Here is a 1,369-nt window from a genome sequence, read left to right on the forward strand (position 1 = left end):
TCTGGCACCCAGACCGCCAAGAACGGAGTGAGCAGTACCTAGAGAGGGAATCTAGGGAAAACTGAAGAAATACCGGAGAAAACAGAGGGTGCGTTCCAAATCTACTCTAGTGGATCCGAGTTACCCTGGCAGATCATGTCACGTGACAACAAAAATCGAGTAATGCCGGAGTCGGGTAGGTTTTCGATCGCAAAGGTACAAAACCTTTACCCTAGAGTGAGACCGAGTAAATTTTGGAACACGGCCGAAGATTCCGGACGTGGAAGTGACGAGTTGTGACCTCCTGTCCAATAAGAAAGCGCCGGCGACGCGAGGCGGCAAGCGAGAGATCGTCTGCTTCTGCTACGCTGCGATCGGTTTGGGCAAAGAGAAACGACGACAGTCGCAAAACTGCGGCACATATCTCGTACATACCGTGGTTCCGTGCAAAATAGAAGAAAGAAAAAAAAAAAAGAGTCAGCAATGCGCGGTTTTGGGTAGAGTTTAGTGCGCACCAACGCTGTCATATTGCTTCGTATCGCGATCGTCTGTCACCACCGTCGTCGACGTCCAGTGCGTACGCCGAATAAAGTTGTTTACATAAATGCCTGCGTGTCCTTAACGCCCAATTTTTTAAGAAAAAAAAAAGCGCTGGACGTATTTTCTCGGAAGCATTTGCAATAAAAGTTGATAATTATGTTTCGATCATTAAGTTAGCAGACGACCGTCTGAGTTTGCAGCACGCAGACATGGATGTTGCCGGTCCATCACGGATGCCTCCCAAGGTAAAGAAATCAAATTGGTCCGAAGATGATAAGTTTCAATTGGTTTACGAAATCAAGAAACGAAAACGTATAATTAAGAACAAATTTAACAACAATATTACAAAAGCTGCTAAAAGAAAAGCGTGGCAGGAGATCGCATCCGTGATGAATTCGCGGCATCCATCGACGCTGCGCACTGTGCCGCAACTCAAAAAGCAGTGGCAGAACCTCAAATCTCGCAGCCGCGCGGAACTGACCCTCTCGAAGAAAGCACACTCCACGACCGGTGAGTTTACTATACATATGTTTTTACTACACATAAAAATGAAGCACACATTCTGTGTGCTAAAGAAGTTTTTTATCCACTTTCTCATTTTCTTGGCTAAATTATAGAAGAAATTAAGATATCAAGCTATTAATACAATCAAATCAAAACAATGAATGTGCTTGCTGCAATCAGATAAAATTTAATGCTCAAACAAAATATAGAGAGAACCTTGTCTTCCACAGGCGCAGGGCGCAACGACCACACGCTGACACCGCTGGCTGAGGCTGTGCTGGCGGTCATCGGTTCCACAAGCCCCAACCTTCTGGGTATCGAAGGAGGCGTAGACACCGACGAGTGA

The 1,369-nt window shown here is 45.8% G+C and overlaps 1 protein-coding gene across 1 annotated transcript; it reads left to right on the forward strand.

The window, feature by feature from the left end:
• The first annotated feature begins 728 nt into the window (after positions 1–728).
• On the forward strand, positions 729–1,369 carry LOC120846787 (nuclear apoptosis-inducing factor 1-like). The gene is made up of 2 exons (XM_040218665.1): positions 729–1,029; positions 1,254–1,369. The coding sequence occupies exons 1-2, from the start codon at positions 729–731 to the stop codon at positions 1,367–1,369; spliced, it is 417 nt and encodes a 138-aa protein (XP_040074599.1).

The sequence above is a fragment of the Ixodes scapularis genome, unplaced genomic scaffold, assembly GCF_016920785.2.
Source record: "Ixodes scapularis isolate PalLabHiFi unplaced genomic scaffold, ASM1692078v2 PGA_scaffold11__112_contigs__length_91849675, whole genome shotgun sequence".
Taxonomy (NCBI): domain Eukaryota; kingdom Metazoa; phylum Arthropoda; class Arachnida; order Ixodida; family Ixodidae; genus Ixodes; species Ixodes scapularis.